This window comes from Micrasema longulum, unplaced genomic scaffold (genome assembly GCF_059751315.1).
Source record: "Micrasema longulum isolate JH-2025_06_02 unplaced genomic scaffold, ASM5975131v1 h1tg000927l, whole genome shotgun sequence".
NCBI classification, from domain to species: Eukaryota; Metazoa; Arthropoda; class Insecta; order Trichoptera; family Brachycentridae; genus Micrasema; species Micrasema longulum.
Genome location: NW_028278118.1, coordinates 563,299 through 580,972, shown reverse-complemented (window position 1 = coordinate 580,972; position 17,674 = coordinate 563,299). Strand labels below are relative to the sequence as shown.

Here is a 17,674-nt window from a genome sequence, read left to right as displayed (position 1 = left end):
AAAAAAATTTTACGCAAATTATCAGTGACACAGAGAGCCATGGAAAGGAGAATGCTGAGTATTTCGTTGAGAGACAGAAAAACCTATACATTGATTAGAGCGAGAACAAAGATTACTGATGTGGTCCATAGGGCTGCCAACCAGAAATGGAGCTGGGCTGGACATATAGCCAGAATCACAGACTCTAGATGGACCAAAAAAGTCCTGGAATGGCGACCCAGAACGGGTAGAAGAAGTGTCGGCAGGCCTCAGACAAGGTGGTCTGATGACATAAGACGAGTAGCAGGAAGTGGTTTGATGCGGTTAGCTCAGGATAGGGAAATATGGAGACTAAAGGGGGAGGCCTATGTTCAACATTGGACAAGAGACGGCTGATGATGATGATGATGAATACACTAAATGAACGTATCTAAACAATTTTTATTAAAATGTACACTACTTATAGTCAAAGCATGATCTAGGCAGATATGGGAAGTGTGTCATCTAAAGTCAGGAGTGATAAATAATACCGATATTATGCCTTTTTAAATAACATGGATCATGAATGAAAGACGTCTTCGATTCTTTAACACTTAATAACACATATTGTATTCATTTGTTTGTTTGTTTGTTGTTTGTATATGTTTAGGTTATTAGATTAGATGTGTTTTGACGTAACGAGGGAAGCAGTTATACAGCAGAGAACAGTCAGCTCGTGCCTGGACCATATTTATATTCGCGACAGAGAGAATTTTACTTACTTGAGGCGATTTCATTTCCACGAGAGGAATCCAAACATTCTTGTTTGATGTTAGAATAATCTAGATCCATATCTGTACAGATAATTATATCACTAATCCTAGGCTGGTCAGTACTGGTCCCCGGTTCAGCCTTCACGGCAGCAACATCTGGCTCCTCACTTCCGTGGGAACATGGCGCCCCTTCCCCAGTATGGAAAATATCTCCTTCTACATCGCCAGTCATATCAAGAAAAACATGTTCATATTTACTTATATTTAAAATAATTTAATTCACTATATGCTAGTCAAAACAATACTACAAGTCTTATATTAAACAAAACTTTTTTTTTAAATGAATATTTTTACTTTTACTCTTCATTTTTTTTTTATTCATATTCATATAATTATCTTCATACCGTTTTCATCCTTAAGGCATTAAGCTATTAAGTGTTTTTCTTTTAATAAAAATCACAACAAAAACCAGGATGATTTTTGAGCGACAATTTCGTAGCGTTAGAAAATCGAACAGTGATACTTTATTCGGTTGTTTAATTATATTTTAGAATTGCGTGGATTAATGGCAATTAGCGATTAAAATCATGATAAGTAATCCATTAAATTCTGAACACGTCCCTTTTGTTAATTGCCATGAAACTGTCTTTGAATAAAAATCAATAGGTCTAGGATTGTAACTTTTTGCCGTATCAGATCTGGCCACCGTTGCACTCCGTCCCATCTTTTTCAAATTAAAATTTTAGACTCCAATGCCTGCGAATGTGGAGGCATTGGAGATCTTAATCACATTTTTTTACATGTCCTTTAATAACTGGGAGGAAAAAAATATTTGATATTTTATTTATGTTTTTTATAACCTTTCCAATTCATTCATCTCAAATTTTCTCTTGTACAAATTGTTTATTGATTAATTCTGTTTATATTTTTTTAAGTTCAAACTGTTCCCTATTATGATTTATAATAATTGTGTCATTGAAATAATTATGTTTAAATTAATTCTTATTTTTTTTTACAATACATTTATCTTACATTTTTAGGTTTATGTAAAATATTTTGTCATTATTACTTCCGGCGTTTAATTTTTAATTTTAATAGTCATAATTTATCATTAATATAAGACTATGTTTGTTAATATTTTGATTATTTTGTTGTAATTTTTTAGTTATTAAGTTCTATCTTCCTGTAATGTGGCCACTTAAACCAGCCAATGACAGGTCATAAGCCCTGTAAATGCCTTGACTTCCATATTCCCTTTGTAGCTAACGCGCTACCGGCGTTGTGTTGTGGTTCCGCTGCAGTCACTAACGCACACGTCCCGATCCACTGGTTGTAAGGCAGCGGAGGCTAGGCGATCTTGTCAAACTCGTCAGGGCCGGAGATGTCCTCAGAAGGGCCTCTTACTTCAGGTTGAAGTTGCCGGTTAGCCGTGGTCAGGAATCCGTAGGGAGAGAAGTCCAAAATCCAAGTCCAGGGTGAAGCGAAGGTGTCAAGCGAAGTGAAGTAGAATCGAGTAGAAAGCCGGGTCGGGGAGAAGCGAGTAGAGATGAGTAAAAGCCAAACGTCAGAGAAGAAGTGTAATTTATTTTTGATTGTACACGTTATATACCGTTCGCGCTACGTGCCCCACCATTCACCCCGCCGAGCGGGTCTAGCCGTCGAATGCCGCGCGGAGAGAGAGAGAGCGATAGAGAAGGCCGCACGCCCGCTCTATCTGTCTCCCTCCTTCCACGTATATAGGCACTACCCCCTCCAGCTCTCACGGCATTCTTGCGGCGGCAACGCAGCGCGAAACGATTAACATTCAAAAATATACTTAAAACTAATTTACGAACTAAATGCCTATTCTAAATGTTCTGGTATGGAAAAGGCCACCCCCGAAAGTGACAAATACTAGTATTTATTGGAGGGGCAGCTCATTTCTAACACATACCGAGATCCCTAAATCTAAACACTTAGTCTAGCGCAGTAGCGGTCCCTACAAGGGCCGCTTTCCGTCTTGACGTCCGTAACACCCTTATTTAAGGTATTCTCCATCCCTGCTGTAATTTGTAAATCTTAATGACTCCCGAGGACGCGAAATCCAGTCTTTTGTCTACGAACATTTGGACAAACTCAAATATTGTACAAGGTTTATATTTTAAAAGCGGATTTTTCTGCAATTGAATTTCTTTAAATTGATCTAAAATGTTGGGATCAGGAGGGGGTATACTTATATGGGCCAAACAGGAACTTCTTAGCATTTGCTCATGTGGAGAGGAAACCACTTAAAACTCTTAAAGTATTTAGTAAATGCAAATAGTTGTAAAACGAATATGAAAATAATCATTTTTAGTTTTGGGTGTATTTAACAGATTCTTTCGCCTTAATCTGGATAAAAATATCTAGGTGTTATCGACTTTACAATACAGTAAAATTTTAATTTAACTCCAACACAAAGTACCCTTAACTTTAACCCGTACTTACGGGTCACAAACATGGGCTCGCAATTTTAATATTAATAAAATCAAACACTGATTTATTTTATTGTTTTAAAATTATAACGTGGAGTTCTACAAAATAGATATCAACTCAATAAATAGTCTAGTTCAATATAACACCTGGCCCTAACCGGCCTAATTTCTGATATGTATTTTTAAATTTTCTGTGTACACTCATAAAACATAGACATTATAAAACCAATTCCTGTTTGGACCCATGGTAAAATAGCCACTATAATATTAAATAACACGCTACAATTAGAAGAAGAAAACATAAAATTTACGAAGGAAACGTTGCTGTGTGTTTCTGTTCTGTTTGTGTTGCGTGTTGAATGCATTAATCTATGGGCCCCTGTTGTCAAACTTCGCTCTTTCATTAATAATTATTTAAGGAAATTACCCAAAGTTTCTTCATCGATTAGGATCACTTCGTAAAGCGTTATATATAATAGACTCCTAAACAATGATTAAATAGCTTTATGACGCAAACTTCGGAACTGTCAAGAGCATCCTTCTTCTTCTTCGTTTTTTCATGGCCTTTTCACATCTCAACTTGGGTGTTCTGGCCAGTGTCGAGTAGTTTTTTTTTTTTTTTTACATATATACACATGTGTTAGTAATATAATATGTACAAGTTAGTATGTTAGTATTTAATATAATATATACATATAATAATAAAACATATTTACAGCTTTACACCATTTACAACTAGATATTTACATAGGATTTTAAATACACGTTTATTGGGTGGGGACAGGAGAGTTAGAATATGAATAGGGAATGGGATATTAATATCAGAGAGGTCGGATAGGAAATCAGGATAACAATCATTTATGGGGCATCCAAAAAAAATATGGTTTAAATCTTCCTCATCTAGCTGACATTCGCAAATGGCAGAGTCCCGGACATGGATTCTGAACAGGTGAGAACCATTGCAGCAGTGCCCAATGCGCATTCTGCATATGGAGGATGTCTCAAACTTGTTCAGAATCACTTTGGAAAACCAAGGCTTTTCTGTAACATTTGGTTTCAGTTGGAAAAGATGTTTACCCTTGGCTCGGGAAGAGGCTACCCAATATTCTTGCCATGTGCGAAGTTGCTTCTCCTTCGTCATAACAAGGAGATCACCTAGTGGTAGTAAATTACTATAGGCAGGATCCCCGGAGTGGACCGCCTCCTTTGCTAACGCGTCCACTTTTTCGTTACCGGGAATACCACAATGGCTAGGGATCCAGGACATAACAATACTCTTATTGGATGCCTCTGATATAGAAAGAAGAAATCGAGTTTCCACGCAGAGCTCATCCTCGGGATAAAAGGATGGAGGGGATTTGATTTTTTGTAAGGCACTCAAGGAATCCGACAGGATTAGGAACTTGCTATATTGTGAGCTTAAGGCGTATTTGACAGCTTCTCGGATTGCGATACATTCTGCGGTAAATACAGATGCATTCTTGTGCAATTTGTACAATCTTTGAAAGTTGTTGTCTTCACAATATATAGCCGCACCCGTATGGGTTGCCGAATCTGACCGAGATCCATCAGTGTAGATAATTTTCCAACCTATCCATCTTGACGACCGAATACGGTTGAATGTACACCGGGGCTGTAGGTGGCTTTCGACTCCGAATGTGAGTTCAATACTTGGGGCATAAATAGAAGTTTTAAATGGGAAACGATAAAGGGGAAGAAGGTCTTTAGGATAAATGTTAGATTCGAAAGATTTGTAAAAATGAAAACTGTTGACTAGTAAAGGGGGTGGTTTATGAAACCAAAAAGATGAGGATGTCACGCAGTCAGAGAGAAATTGTACCTTTTTGAGGAGCAGGTTGTTTTTTTGGACAGAGCATTTTAGAAGAAATCTATCCGCCAAGTATTGTCTTCTCATACCAAGTGGGGGATCACAAGCTTCTACTTGTAAAGCGTTAATTGGAGATGACTTCATGGCTCCGACGACTAGTCTCAGACTTTGGGATTGGATCCGGTCAAGTCTTTGGAGATTCTTTTTTGAACAAGGTTCTAAAAGGAACGAGGCATAATCTAGATGGCTCCGGATATACGCAGTATAAAAAAGTCTCTGTATAAAAGGGTGGCTCCCCCACCATACTCGCGAGACTGCTCTTAACGTATTCAATCCGGCTTGACACTTGTTTACTATATGATTTATGTATGAGTTCCATGTAAGATGAGTGTCCAGAATTACTCCCAGGAACTTAATCTGGGACGTAAAAGGTACTATCTCATCTCCGTGTTGAATTTTTATGGTTGGGATTTTTCGCTGTCTACAAAAGGTTATGGCATTACTTTTACCAGTCGATAGATCCAAGCCATGTTCCACTAACCAATTCCTGATGTTTCTCATACCTAAATTTAGAGTATTTTCTAGATTATTTGGGTCCTTCCCATATGTATACATGAAGAAGTCGTCCGCGTATTGAAGCAAACTTGTCTCTGAGGGAACAATTCCGCTTATGTCATGCGTATAGATATTGAAGAGAATCGGGCTCAGGACAGAACCCTGAGGTAGTCCCTTGCTCAACTCTCTCTCCACCACAGCATGACCGCGAACACTGATTTCTACCTTTCTGGAGAGAATCAAATTTGCTATAAAGGAAGTGAGTTTTCGCGGGATTCCAATTCGTAGCATTTTAGCTTCTAGAATATGGATAATAACATTGTCATATGCACCACTTATGTCCAGACAGACACCTATAAGAAATTCTTTCTTAGTAAGAGCGGCTCTGATATCAGATGTCAGAACCGACACGCTTTCAATAGTGCTCTTTCTTTTCCTGAATCCAAATTGAGACTCGGGGAGAGTTTTCGAGCTCTCCACAAACCAGTCCAAGCGTTGTCTCACCATATGTTCCACCACTTTCAACAGTGTGGAGGAGAGGGCTATGGGGCGGTAGGAAGACCCAAAGTTTGGGTCTTTGTTGGGTCTTCGTCTTCCCCTAGGGGATAGGCCACTTTGGCAATATCTATGGCTGGATATGAGGTTGACTACTATAGGGTAATGATCACTACCAATAGTGTCATCCTTAATTGACCATTGCACAGATGGTGCCATTGCAGCGCTGGAGATGGTGAGATCCACTGCACTGGGTCGCTGATTTGGAAGCTGAAGGCGCGTCGCGGAGCCATCATTAAGGACACACATATTCAGATCATCCAAGAGATCAACAATATCTCTTCCCAACCTGTCGCATGTCGGAGCACCCCACAGGGCATGGTGAGCATTAAAGTCACCAAGGATAAGGAACGGAGGGGTCAATTTTTGGAACAAAGATAAAAGTATCGATTTTGAGGGTTTGTTGGTTGGGGAGATATACATGGAAAGGATGGTCAAGTCATTAACCTTTGCAGCTGTCACTTGGAAAGGACAGCCGTCAGTCTTGACATTAATAGGGATAAAGGGAAGGGAGTTTTTGATGAGGAGGGCAGAGCCACCCTTCCCATCCTCACGATCATCTCGCAGACAGTGGAATCCCCGGAATCTAATAGTAGATCCCGGGACCATCCACGTCTCCGAAATGGCCGCAATTGAAATAGATTCTTCTTGCAATGTATGCAAGAGATCTTCTTTTTTATTTAAAATGCTATGGCTGTTCCACTGCAGAATCCTCATCTGAGGAGCCATGGTGGTGGTTAAGTAGGGAGGTTATATTTAGAAGTTGATGGGCGACGTTGGACGGTATTTGTGGATTGTTTTGAAGGATCGATACTAGAATACTCAATATGGTAGATATAATTGTATTGTTCGATGTTGGGACTGTGATAGGAAAAGCATTCCCATTAGAACCAGATGGAAGTTGTCCATTCGGGAAATACAGAAGTGAAGGGTCATGATGAGGAACATTAGGTTTGGAAGGTAGTTTTTTTGACCTCGACTTCCTCTCTACTGATTTTTTGTAGGATATTGGCGCGGAGGGCGCGGGCATAACAACATTGACATTCGGTTTTGTCGTTTTAGAGACGATTTCTGCATAGGAAATCGTCGCTTTTCCGAACATTTTAGAAGCTTCAATATATGAAATGTTCCTGTCAGCCATCGTGTGTTTTATGTTTTGTTGCCTTTTAAGCTCAGGGCACAGCTTGCTGGTGGCAGAGTGGTTACCAGAACAATTTAGGCATTTTATATCTTCTGCCGCCACCGTGCAGGATTCCCCATTGTGTGAGGAGCCACACTTGTAACAGCGCACAAGAGATCTACAGACAGTCTTTGTATGTCCGTACTTACAGCATTTAAAACACCGAATAGTCGGAAATACGTAGAGTTCTACGGAGAGGGACACATTGAAGATGGAAATGTGGGAAGGTAGAGATTTTGAGTCGAAGGTCAAAACCACCGTGCGGGAGGGTTTCCATTCGACTACGTCACCATTACTCGATCTGTAATTCAGTCGTCGAGCCTTGATTACTTTTCCGAATCCATGAGGTACCTCGGCATTCTCCACAATGTCCTGTTCAGACCAGTGCGAAGGGATGCCTTTGGTAACACCTTGTTTAGTTACTAGGAAAGTCGGAATGAAAACGTTATAATTATCTTTTTTAGCTATTTCTGATTTTACAAACGCATTGGCTTCGTTTGCCGTCTTAAACTCCACAGAAATACGGTTACGGCCGACGGACTTGATTCCGTTCCAGGCAGTCCGAATATTGTTTCTATGAAGAAATCGACCGAAGTCAATATCGTACAAGTTGGTTTGGGTGACGCCGTCTACTTGTACTTTTGTTACATGTACGATAAATGGAGCACGATCCATTCCATTGTACATGCGGGATTGGACTTTGGTAGGTGTGGTAATAGGCGATAAAGTGTTTGTGACCTCTGGAGTACCTGGGTTTGTAGAAACAGAGGGTCGGGGGCTAGGTGTTTTGTGTGGGAGGGGGCGGTCTGACTCAGAACTCGATTTCCTCTCCGAATTTATAAGTTTGAGTTTTTTTGATTTAGGCCTTATTGTAACAAATTCGGCGGGATCTGGAACAGTGTCCATTGTACCGCACGACGAATCTGATTGAGATCCATCCGGTGGATCCGGAGGTTTCTCTTTATCGTTCATTTATAACAAATAATAAAAAAGAAAAGTACAAAATAAGTTGTAAAAACCAAAAAAAAATTTGGCTACACGTGTATGGAAAAAATAATTGTTACCTGGTTATTAGGTTTCGGGACAGAGAACGAAAACAAACACAAACTACTGAAAACACTTAATAATAGATAAAATTGTATGTACACTACTCTTTTTTTAACCCAATTAGTGAATTATTTCGACTTTTTAAGGAAAAAACACAATAATTATTATCTAAGACAAACAAAAACGACCGCCACCACTGTTAGTCATAGACAATCTTCGTCAAGAGCATCCGAGTGCGGAAATGCTATAACAATGTTGCCCGTACATTGCCAGAAGAAATTATTCATTACAATAATGAATGTTAAAACATGGACAACTCACATCAACAATTTTCCATACCGAAATTATGTGTGTAAAAAGTTCGCTATGTTTTGTCCCAACGGTAAACCCCCGTCACAAGAATATAAACCGAATTACACCTAAATTATTTTAAAACCCGAGGGAATATGTGACCTTTCTCTTGACGCTCAAATTAGTAGAACGATAAGCTCATGCTTTTACCAGCTGAGACAGATTAAATTCTTACGCAAAAACAATTGCGGTTGATGGCACCCGTCAATTGATAAATGTGTTTGTAGTGTCTAGAGTTGATTATTATAGTGGTATCTACGCAGGTCTACCAATAAATAAAATGACTCGTCTACAATCTGTATTGAATGCCGCAGCGAGACTAATTGTTGGAATTTCTAAGTTCAGTCATATTACTCCACTACTTTGGGAATTACACTGGCTACGTGCACCACAGAAAATAGAATACAAACTTTGTTGGCTTACTTACAAGTAACTGCACAACTCTGCTCCGGAATATCTAAGGAAACTTTGCAATCCAGACGAACTAGCTGACAGACGTCTTACGCTTAGATCAGCTACATCTGAGCCCAGATCTTGTCTTGAGTTAACAATACGACAAGGACGGGTCATCGGAAAATTAAGGTCATAGTTCAATTCAAATCATTTCAATAACATTATTTTCTTGTTGTAGTGTGTTATCGTCTTGTGCGCAGTTCACATGGAGTGGGGAAAGAATACTTAGGTCCCTTGATTTACTTGACTTATCTGGTAGCTCGGGTGGGTGCTTCGCCCCCGAAATTTCTCCATCACAGTATCCAAATCATATACATTAAAATGCAAACAATGGCTGTGTACCATAATAATTAACGGCCGGGAATTTCGCTTTCAGAGAACTACCTAATTACCCCGGTCGGAGATACAGTTTTTAAAGGAACTATCACCCAGTGGCCCTTGTTATAGGTAATTTTTATAAAATTGAAATAAAAGTCATATCAAGTAAGTACGCTTTTATTTAAAATATTTTTTTTTATTTATAAATTGATTGCATAAATAAGTACATACGCAATACCACGAAAGCTATATAAAAATAGTGAATGACAAAATATTCATTTTATCATCCATGAGGCTAAATTAGCAGTTCATAATGGAGTTCTGGTACCAACCCTAATGTATGGAAGCGAAGCATGGAGTTGGAAAAAAAGGGACGAAAGTAGACTGAATGCTGTTGAAATGCGATCCCTCAGGCGAATGTGCGGAAAAACAATGTATGATAGGTGCCCTAATGTCGAAATTAGAGCAGAATGCAAGGCTGAGTTAAGCATTATCGACAAAATTAAGAAAGGTCTTTTGCGATGGTTCGGTCATGTGGAGCGAATGAATGATGAAAGAACGGCTAAAAAGATTTATGATGCGAATGTGTCTGGTTGTAGAAGTCGAGGAAGGCCGAGAAAGACATGGCATGATCAAGTACAACAAATTCTTGAAAGTGGTCATGTGAAAAGTCGGAATAATCGACGTGCGTGCATGAGAAGATGTATGAATGTGAAGGAAGCAAAGGAAGTGTGCCAGGACAGAGTGGTGTGGCGTTCTATCCTCTCTGCCTACCCCTCCGGGGAAATGGCGTGATGGTTAGTTAGTTAGTTAGTTATCATCCATATTCACGGAGCGTACTATAGAATAAACTTTTTTATTATAATTAAAGGATTGTGATTCAGTTAAAATCTATAGCCTACTTCCACTATATACTAAAACAATTGGTTACGAGAAAATGTTCAAAAAGGCTATAAAAAAATGGATAGTGGAGTTGGGTAAAAGTAAAATGGATTGTCTCAGTCGCCCAAACCAATATTAAATCAACTGCTCCACAAATGTAGGGCTTATGTTATGTTTTTGCTCTTTCATTGAGCGTTTTGTAATATAAATAATATAAAGTCAAAGCTCCAGTAAATGACCACCCCCCAGTAAATGATCTTTGGTTAATAAAACACAATATAATAAGAATTGCTACATGTGTCCAGTCAAAAAACTTTTAACACTAGAAACTATGACAAAAGCAGTAGGCGGACAAATCTTTTGGTATGAAACAAAACAATCAGTTTTGAACTGTGTCTTGTCAAAAGGTAATATGTAGTGCATCTTCCCGCTATTGTGCTGAGATTGATAGTGTTTTTTTATAAGGAAAAGTGTGGTTATTGTTTTATTTGATGCTATTTCTTATGCAATTCTTTGAATATATCCATATTCTAATGTGTTAGGGTGTTTTATAATGTTATGATGTAACTAAATCTGAGTATAATTTTTACTGGGATAGTAGTGGTCATTCACTGGTGATTCTGATTTTTTATAAAGTAATATTAATTATAATTGTTATACTCGTATGTCAATAAAAAAGTAAAAGTACTTAGAAAAATTAAAGAGCTTTTTTATTGTTTTCTTTTATTTCACTACGATCTAAACCGATGTGTAAAAATATATTTAAAAAAAAGTATATTGTTAAGTGTCCTTGGCACGAGTAACCCCAGTAAAGTCACATCATTGTTATTATTAATTATAGTTTAGAATGGAAAAAAATATGAGTAAATAAATTAATAAACACGTATTCAAGCAACATTTACAATCACATAATTATTTAACTTTTCTTTTATTTAATTCGTTTAATTTAAAGTATTACTATATATACTTGTATTGTTTTTTTTTTTGTTTTTTTAACTGCGAAAAATAACTGCACGTCAGACTGAGTATGCCTAATTTAAATCGAGGTTTCGTTGTCCCGTTTTTCAGACCCCAAAAGTAAACCGATTTGGTTATTTTTTTAAAGAATTTGTATAAGAATACAATTTTCTGTGTAGGTGCCTTTTCTGATTTTCAAAAATAGTTATCATATTTGTTTACTGTACGTCTGAAGACAGCAGATAAAACTGGGCGATTTAAAAGACTTTTGGATGATTCTAGTTCCTATAATAAACTATTTATCCAAAAAATATGACAGACAAAAAAAACGCTGGTCTAGTACTATAATCCAGGAGGAAAATACGGGAATATGTTTGTATAAAGAAAAGTCAGACCACATTTTTCTAAGAAGGTTAACGTCAGCAGTTAACCGAATACACATCTCAAAAGATAAAAAATATTTAGTAAGTGGCGTTTAAATCTAATTATTACTATTTTGTGACCTATCTGACTATACACTCTGACCCGAGAATTATGACGAGTGCGATATTACACTAAACGAACGAGTACAACATATACAAACACGTGTACCTTACATTTACATTTAGAATGAAATTAAGCTTATATCTGTAATTAACTGTTGCAAATATTTTTTAATAATTTTACAGTTAGAACTTTCTCACCGATGTGACTTAATGAATGATGTATTAAATCACGTCTTTTGAAAAAGGTGTATTCACAATCGGAGCAGGAGAACATTTTGTTGCCAGAATGAAACAACTTGTGAGTTTTTAAAGTATCTCTACGTGAACATTTATACTGGCACTCTGAGCATGAGTATGGTTTGTCACCAGTATGAGTCAACATATGTCTTTTCAAATTCCTTTGATTTGAACATTTATACTGGCACTCTGAGCATGATAATGGTTTCTCACCAGTATGAGTCAATTTGTGTCTTTTCAAATTATTTTGACTCGAACATTTGTACTGACACTCTGAGCACGAGAATGGTTTCTCACCAGTATGAGTACGCATGTGCAATTCTAATTTACGTTTAAAGGAACATTTATATTGGCACTCTGAGCAAGTGAACGGTTTCTCACCAGTATGAGTAAACATGTGTGATTTTAAATGACTTCTAAGTAAACATTTATATTGACACTCTGGGCATGAGAATGGTTTCTTACCAGTATGAGTTGACATGTGTAATTTTAAACTCCCTATTTGTGAACATTTATATTGGCACTCTGAGCATGACAAGGGTTTCTCACCAGTATGAGTAAACATGTGTGATTTTAATCTGCTTCTCACGGTACATTTATATAGGCATTCTGAGCATGAGAATAGTTTCTCACCAGTATGAGTCAAAATGTGAGATTTTAAATGACTTTTTAGTAAACATTTATATTGACACTCTGAGCACGAGAATGGTTTGACGCTAGTATGAGTTAACATGTGTGTTTTCAAATTATTTCTTTGAGAACTTTTATATTGGCATTCTGAGCATGAGAATGGTTTCTCCCCAATGTGAGTCAACTTGTGAGTTTTTAAAGTTTGTCTACGTGAACATTTATACTGGCACTTTGAGCATGAGAACAGTTTCTCACTAGTATGAGACAAAATGTGTGATTTTAATTTACTTCTCATTGAACATATATACTGGCACTCTGAGCATGAGTATTTTCTTTTAGCAGTACGATTCAATTTGTGAGTTTTTGAATTAAAATCATTTTGTCTCGCAAGTAAACCTGAAACAAAATAAAAAAACATTTGAACTTGACTTTTTCCAAATGTACTAAGTGGTAATTAATGCAATAAAGACTTTTCCAACCAACAGACAAGAAGTGGAGACAATTTCAGGCTTCCTATGGTAAGACTGTCTCTAACTCGAAACAACTTTATGATGCATGAATGAGGTCTTTGGATTGATGGAAAAGGAAACATTGTTTTTATTATTGCATTATTATTTTAAGCAAATCAACGAAGTTTTACTTACTTGAGGCAATTTTTTTTCCACGAGAGGAATCCAAACATTCTTGTTTGATGTCAGGATAATCTACATCCATTTCTGTGCGGCTAATTATATCACTAATCCTAGGCTGGTCAGTACTGGTCCCCGGTTCTGCCTTCACGGTAGCAATACCTGGCTCCTCACTTCCGCGGGAACATGGCGCCCCTTCCCCAGTACGGAGAATATCTCCTTCTACATCGCCAGTCCCCGGTTCAGCCTTAATATTCACCGAAGCTATTTCCATTGTTTTACCTTCGAGAAATAATAAGTAAATATTTGTATTATCTTAAAGTAAATATAAAGAAAAACATGTTCATCTTTACTCATATTTACAATGATTCAATTCACAATATACTAATTTATACAATACTACATTCTTAGAACAAACGAAACATCCTATTTTCAATCAAAAATTTTACTTTTATTTTTCTTACTTTTTTCTTTCACATTTATATAATTGTCCGCATACAGTTTTATATTTTGCGTTTTCGTGTTTTTAAATTGAAATAAAAACCACAACAAAAACGAGGAGGTTTTTTGAGTGACTTTAGCAGGCGCTACTCAAGGGAAATTTTGTAGTGTTGTGACAAAACATGCTGGGCAAAATTATCTCCACTTGTTGACAATTTTGCCCACTTGGTAATTAACTGTTATTTTTGGTTTTATTATCCTTATCATAGGGTTTATTACTACTTTTTGGGTGAAAAAAACTGTTTATGTTGAAACAATAGCATCATTGAGGCATCACCATTATAAAATCATTATAAAAAACCGGTGGGCAAAATTGTCAACTATTTGCTCAATTTTTCTATAGAATGTGAATTTGTGGGCCAGGGTTGGCACATAATTGAATTTTTAACAAAACCAAAGGAGTTTATCTCTAATTCTTTTAATTTGTTCGTGTTTCAATATGCATAAGCCAATTTTTTTATTGTTACAAACCATTTCAGTTTCGATGCGATTTTCGTAATTAAGGGAGCTTGCCCCAAAACGATTTTTCTTTAAATGTGTATGTAGAAAAAAAACGATGTTTATTTTTTTGTACTGCAGTGCAATTATTTGCTAGATTACCTATATTTTAAAATTGTATTTTATGTACCTACTAATCACAGACCACAAATTATTTGAACTCTAAATTTATCAGAATGTCAATCTACTTATCTAAAAACAATGATCGAAAAATTCTTGATATGCACTAATTTGTCCATACAGTAAAGTTTGCCCCAAACATTTACTGTCGTAATGTCAGAGCAGATAATATGAAAGCAAGTATTACTTACTTGAGGCGATTTCATTCTTAGTAGTGGAACCATAACATTCTCGTTTGATGTCAGGATAATCGATATCCATCTCTTTGCGGATAATTATATCACTGGTTATCCTAGGCTGGTCAGTACTGGCCCTCGGTTCAGCCTTCACGGTAGCAACTCCTGGCTTCTCACTTCTGTGGGAACATGACGCCCCTTGTTCAGTGTGGAGAATATTTGTTTCTACATCGCCAGTCCCCGGTTCAGCCTTTATGTTCACTGAAGCGAATTCCATAATCCTTTACTAGTTTGGGTACATATGATTATTTAATATGAATGCTAATATCCTGGAAAGAAAAGAAAAAATATATAGAAGTATCTATTAAATTCAAATAGTTAAGAATATACTTTTTTATTTTTTTATTAGGGGTGTATTTTACAGATTCTTTCGCCTTAATCTATCGGTGCTATCGATTTAAAAATACAATTTGCCCACCACTTACCGCACACCGCATCCGAGGAGATAAGTCTCCTTGGCGGTGACCACATACACGGAAAATTTACTCATTGTCAAACGAGAAAAGCTGCCCGAAGGAGCTGTCTGAAATCTGGTAGCCTTAGCATCTTTGTGCTGAAAGAATGTAATCCAGAAGTACATAATATGTACTTCATTGGATTGAGAAAAGAGGGAAGTGGATTCTTCACTACCCAGGATTAAATTGATTGGACATGATCAATTCGCCAAAATGATTACCAAACTATTTAAAAGCCTTAAAATTCTTTTTGGAAGACTTAAAAATACAGTAAAATTTTAATTTAGCTCCAACACAAAGTACCCTTAAAGTGTGGGTCACGAACTTGTGCTCGCAATTTCAATATTAAAATCATCCACTGTGGTCTATTCACTTTATTTATTTTATGAAATATTTTAATTTATTAAAATTATAACTTGGAGTTCAACAAAATAAACATCAACTCAATAAATAGTCTAGCTCAATATAACACCTGGCCTTAATCGGCCTAATTTCTGATATGTATTTTTCTGAGTACATTAATAAAACATAGACATTAAATCAATTCCTGTAATCGTTATGTAGTGATATGCTCATAAGACGCTACAATTAGAAGACGAAAATATAAATAAACTACAAAGGAAGCATTTTTCTGTGTTTTTGTTCTGACTGTGCTTGTTACGTGTTGTATGTATGAATATATGGGCTCCCGCTGTCTAATTTCGCCCTTTAATCAATAATTATTTAAGGAAATTACCCAAAGTTTCTACATCGATGGGGGTCACTCCGTCAAACGTTATATATAATAGACCCCTAAACAATGATAAAATCGTTTAATGACACAAACTTCAGAACTGTCAGACCATCCGAGTGCGGCTATTATAAAATGCTTCGACAATGCTGCCAGTACTTATTAAAAGCTATTGCCAGTAAAAATTATTCATTTCGATAATGAAATTCATTATTTAGGAATACAATAGACAAAAAATGGACATTTGCCATTCATATCAACAATTTAATTAGCAAAATAGCAACATTACAGAGTATTTCTTAAAAAATAAAAAACTTTTTTCCAAAAACGGATAAAAATCTTAAGAATGAAGCTTATTATGTTAAATTGAAAATATGTTATTTGCTACAACTGTAAAGGAACAGGTAATTAAAATGACAAACTAATTACAAGGACAGCAAAATAAAATATTGTTTATTTTTTTTTAATTTAATACCTACCAATTAAGAACTTAAAAAATAAACTCAACAATTAATTTTAATAATTTTTTTGAACTAAAATCGTTAAAATTTAATATAACATATAAGACATGAATATCATGATATTATATTCCCAGGAGTTGTACGAGAAAACTCATTTGGGACGGTACATAAAAAAAATAGTACATTTCTTGTAACAATACATAGTATACATTTAAACAATAAAAATTTTAACAAATTTTAACAATCTATGAACTTAATATTAAAAAAGGAAAGAAAACATTTAAACAATCTGTGAACTTAATATTAAAGAAGAAAATAAAAACATTCAAACAATCTGTGAACTTAATATTAAAAAAGAAAGGAAAAACATTTAAACATTCTGTGAAATTAATATTAAAAAAGAAAATAAAAACATTTAAACATTCTGTGAACTTAATATTAAAAAAAGAAAAGAAAAACATTTAAACCTAAAACACAATATATAGACTATTCACAGAAACTGAGCTAAAAACTATCACTTTCAAAAAGATTCAAGAAATAGGTCTTCATTTCTGGTCTTTGAGATTTACCACTCGACATTTCATTTTTAAGGTCATCAGGCAGTTTATTAAATTGTATACGACCAATGTATTCCAGAGACCTTTTGCCGAACTTCGTGGAACAAAATTTAGAAATGTGAAGATTTTTTGCATGTCGTGTATTATAGTTGTGAATTTCATGATTAAATGTAAGTTTTAAATTTGTGTGAGCAGAAAAGTTTATGATGTTTGAAATAGTGTTAGTGATGTCATACAGTGCCATTACCTTGAAAGGAAGTATTTTTGTGTTACGATAAATATCCTTGACATGGGAATCCCATTTCAAACCAAGAATGCTTCTCAGAGCTCGGTTTTGAAGAACTTGAATCTCAGAAATCTGGTTTTTGTTAGCGAAACCCCAAATACAGCATAAATAGGATAGGTGAGAATGTATCATAGCGTAATAGACGGCAAACAAAACAGAGTGAGGAAGCAGACCACGAAGTCTATGCAAAACGCCAGTTACGGGTACTATTTTTGATTTAACATGTTCAAACAAGTAAGTGGGTCCAGCGGGGCTAAGACGTCATTCACGTAACCCCATGAAGAAATTTTCTGTACAAATGCAACGTGCAGTTAAAAATGTCGACATCAATACTGAGTCCATTACAATTTCTACAGGTACGTCTAATAAATGGATTCGACGTACGATTGTTTTTACAAGTTGGTACATAAAAAAAGGATACGTGTTATACGTTTATTTTATTAAAATAACATAACAATAACTTCCGAAGAGGATTTTTCTCATCGACGGGTGATACATAAATACGAATTTACATATACGAGAGAGTATGTATACTAAAT

The 17,674-nt window shown here is 36.0% G+C and overlaps 1 protein-coding gene across 3 annotated transcripts; it reads right to left on the bottom strand.

Moving 5' to 3' along the window:
• Positions 1-2,294: 2,294 nt before the first annotated feature.
• Positions 2,295-15,982, bottom strand: LOC148278144 (uncharacterized). Of its 3 annotated transcripts, none has more exons than XM_088231873.1 (4): positions 15,838-15,970; positions 14,602-14,915; positions 13,307-13,573; positions 2,295-2,826 (listed from the first exon to the last, which is right to left on the bottom strand). In XM_088231873.1, exons 2-4 carry the CDS (start codon positions 14,861-14,863, stop codon positions 2,753-2,755), a joined length of 603 nt encoding a protein of 200 aa, XP_088087999.1. In that variant the 5' UTR covers positions 14,864-14,915; positions 15,838-15,970; the 3' UTR covers positions 2,295-2,752. The 3 variants fall into 3 exon arrangements, 1 of the variants encoding a protein (XP_088087999.1); XR_015823279.1 differs by lacking the exon at positions 2,295-2,826 and adding an exon at positions 12,991-13,058 and having other exon boundaries at positions 15,838-15,982; XR_015823278.1 differs by lacking the exons at positions 13,307-13,573; positions 14,602-14,915; positions 15,838-15,970 and adding an exon at positions 3,612-3,724.
• Positions 15,983-17,674: the final 1,692 nt, after the last annotated feature.